At 40.6% G+C, this 3,452-nt stretch overlaps 1 protein-coding gene across 1 annotated transcript in view; it reads right to left on the reverse strand.

Moving 5' to 3' along the window:
* Positions 1-3,024, reverse strand: part of TENM2 (teneurin transmembrane protein 2) — a gene marked incomplete at its 5' end in the record, with an annotated part of 36,610 nt that extends 33,586 nt beyond the window's left edge. The window contains 3 exons of the mRNA XM_010022659.1: positions 538-681; positions 1,815-2,082; positions 2,763-3,024. Of these exons, the coding sequence (XP_010020961.1) occupies positions 538-681; positions 1,815-2,082; positions 2,763-3,024 (674 nt within the window). The remainder of the gene's footprint in view (positions 1-537; positions 682-1,814; positions 2,083-2,762) is intronic.
* Between the last annotated feature and the right edge of the window lie 428 nt (positions 3,025-3,452).

A 3,452-nucleotide genomic window follows, 5' to 3' on the forward strand; every position in this document is an offset into this window, starting at 1 on the left:
AAACACTTCACAGGGATCAAATGAAATATATGCTAAGCATTCATCTCCCTAAGAGTAAGGGTAAAATATGAAGATCAGGAATGTTCAGCTTAGGATATGTAAAGACGAAAAGAAGGGAAGAAAAAACAAACAGGTGACAAAAGAGAAGGACAAATGAGACTCAGGATCTCGTCACAGACTCACACTCCCTCTAAGCCCCATCTCAGATTAGAGGGAAAAAGGTCAAACAGAAGGAACCAGGAATGGGTGTGGTCAATATCAGAAAAATAGGCAAGGAAGACAGAAGGTCATCGTGGGGGGATAAATGAACAACAGACTAGAGGACAAGGGTTTGGACTTGCTATGCAGAATAGTAAAAAATTTGTTGAAAATCTACGAAAATTTTCTGACAACTGAAATATGTCCCATGTCTTACTGAGCCAAAGGTGGAACAAAAACATTGGAGAAACTGCTTTTTTCAGTGTAAATATAATGCAAATAAAAAGTGTTCACAAAACTCCACATAGCAAAGAAAACATATGGAATTAACTAACTCACCACTCTTGACATTAAGTACATGATGTTTATCCAAAGACCATCCTCCTAAATTTGAGGGATCTAGTTCAAATCCTTGCAGCAGTGCTGTCCTCTTCTCCCACAAAATGAGACTGGGGCAAGTCTCATATTCAAACCCCACAGAAACTGAAATAAAATAAAATCTAATATACTTGCTGAACAAACACTGAATTAAATGTCCAGAGCACATTCAAATCATTCAGCATTCCAGTTCCCCAGCCCCTCAAGAAGATGGAGTGATTATATTCCTCTCTTTTATTCTACAGTATTAAATTCAGATCTTTGAGTAGACACAAATTTGAACTTCATTCACATGCACTCTGCAGGGATCTGATCACTTCTCTTTGAATAGCTGGCGGTGAGAAGTGAGAGTTTGGTGAGAGTGAGAAATATAGGTTTTAAAATACAATAAAATTATTCTATCAGATCACAGGATGAGACCAAAGTCTTCATTTGCCAGATGTTCACAGGATTTATTTAGTGTTTTCACCTTACATACCATATACCAAGGAGCAGTGAAAAGTTTGGTGCTTTTAAGCACACATGCACTGCAAGCATTACTCAGGAAAGCAGTATCCTGTGTAACAATGTAAGAAAGAAAAACTACAGCAAAGAAGATTTTAGAAAATATAGAGAAGAAATCAGGGTTTTAAATCAGTTTTTCTTTTCACACTGGCACAGCTCTGATGCCCATTTTTGGCACTGCCGTATCAAAATGGTTCTGATATGAAAATGAAAACTTAAAATACTATGATGGTCACTCTTTTTTCCCACCCACTAGAACCGAGTGAACTAAAGCCAGCTATAGAACTGCAAGACTGAACAGCACTAGAAAAGAACCATTTTCATTTCAAATGTATTACACCACAAGAGGCTATAATAACAGCATGCATGAAAACCCAAATGCACTGAAGAATGCCAGCCAGCCCAGCAGGATGTTCATTTGTTAACTGAAAGAAAATAAACACATAGTGATGGACTAGGTTTCACCTAAGTTCCTGTGGCCAGTTTTTCCCATGTCTGGTCTAAACCTTCTAAGTCAGCTACCGATCAGGAAACACAGGCATGTTGATGGAGTTTAGACCCTCTGAATGTGATCTTTAATGTGTAAAAGAAACATAATACAAAGATAAATTGGGTCAGGAAGACAAGAAATGTTTAGTCTGTATTTGCTTCTCCATAAGAAATCTTTGCAGTTTTCTTACTAAGAATTACAGGTGTTACTTGAAAAGTTTTTGAGCTTGTATATGCTGACTTACCTACAGCATCTGACAACCCATAAACCTTCTGACCATACGCATCTGTTTTGTCCCAGATAAATGTATATGCCAAGTTGGGAGATGCCTGAAATGATTTTTGAAACAAATGCCCTTCTACTGCTACCATCAAATGAACTTTGATTAGATTCAGTGGCACAAGTGACTGAGTCATGGTGATCTTAAGTAAGGATTTGTATCCAGCAGTACGGGAACTCAGGTAGCTGAGCTTTATGCTAGAGCCAGGGATCTCAATTTCTTCATGAAGAACCTGAACAGGAAAAAGATCAAACATTTCACATTAGTGCTTTGTTATTTTTTGGAGTAATGTCCCCATGCATATTCTTATGAACTTACGACTTTCTACTACTGGGAATGGTTATCCTCAGCCGACATTTCTGGACAAGTAATTATTTGGTATCTGTATACACTTTTTAAGACCCCACTGCTGGCACAACTGTAAATAAGTACAAGTAGTTCTTCTGCAAGTTATATGCAAGGGGAACATAAGAAATACAGTCATAGGAAACAGCAGCTTCCACTAACAGTATAAAGACTAACTAAAGTAGTGAAACATTAGCGTTGATAGAGTTTTTCTTTGTCCTAAACAACACACAAGAAAAGAGCCTATGGTTAGGACCACGCACTTTGCATAATTCTCTTGAAACACCTAAGCTGTCAACTGAAATTACAGAGATGTACTTGATACATTGTTTGATAATGAGAAGGTGCAAGGCAGTCAAAGATAAATGTGTCTGGGTGACATAAACCTAGGAGATCTCCTGCAGACCTCATTAGAAAACCTGGTATCTGTCAGAATGAATGTAACTCTCTAGAGGCATTTGCTACAGCAATTCCAGGGGACAAATGGTGCCTCTGCAGTAACTGCTCAGTTCAGTACTAGCACCTGACCACTGATTTCCGCATCCTTTTCACGCACACTGTTCTTACCTGGGTTTCTGGTACAATGGGATTCCGGCCCGGAGCATCACTGAAGAAAGTTGAAAGTGGTGATGAAATGATGAGTGGGTCAGGACGGACAAAACCACTTAGATCACAGCTGGGAATGGAGTTCTCCTCTGTCTTCATGGCAAGCGTGTCCATGGCATAGAAGCTATTCCATGGCAACCACACTGTCCTTTCCTGACTCATAAATGGAGCCCGTTCAAAGTGCAAGGTTAGGGATGCTCCACCATTTGCCACCAAGTCAAACCTAGAAAAACGTGGGCTTTAGAAGTGACAAGACTGAATAATTCCAGTAACAGCATTCCTGGCTAATGAAATGGGTGTATTGGTATACCTACAGTAACAGGTGTATGTCCTGGCTTTGGCTGGGATAGTTAGTTTTATTCCTAGTGGCTGGTACAGTGCTGTGTTTTGGCTTTACAGGGAAGTTTTAGATGTTGCTGAACACTGCTTACACTAAGTCAAGGATTCTTCAGCTTCTCATGGTGCCCTGCCAGCAAGGAGGCTGGGGGTGCAAGGAGGGGACACAGCTGGGACAGCTCTACCCCAGCTGACCCAAGGGATATCCTGTGCCACAGGATGTCCTGCTCAGCAGATAAACCAGGCTGGCCAGGCCGCTGCTTGGGGACTGGCTGGGCATTGGTTGGCATGGGGTCAGCAGCTGTTTTGCACTTG

Source organism: Nestor notabilis, unplaced genomic scaffold, assembly GCF_000696875.1.
Source record: "Nestor notabilis isolate BGI_N333 unplaced genomic scaffold, ASM69687v1 scaffold6749, whole genome shotgun sequence".
NCBI classification, from domain to species: domain Eukaryota; kingdom Metazoa; phylum Chordata; class Aves; order Psittaciformes; family Psittacidae; genus Nestor; species Nestor notabilis.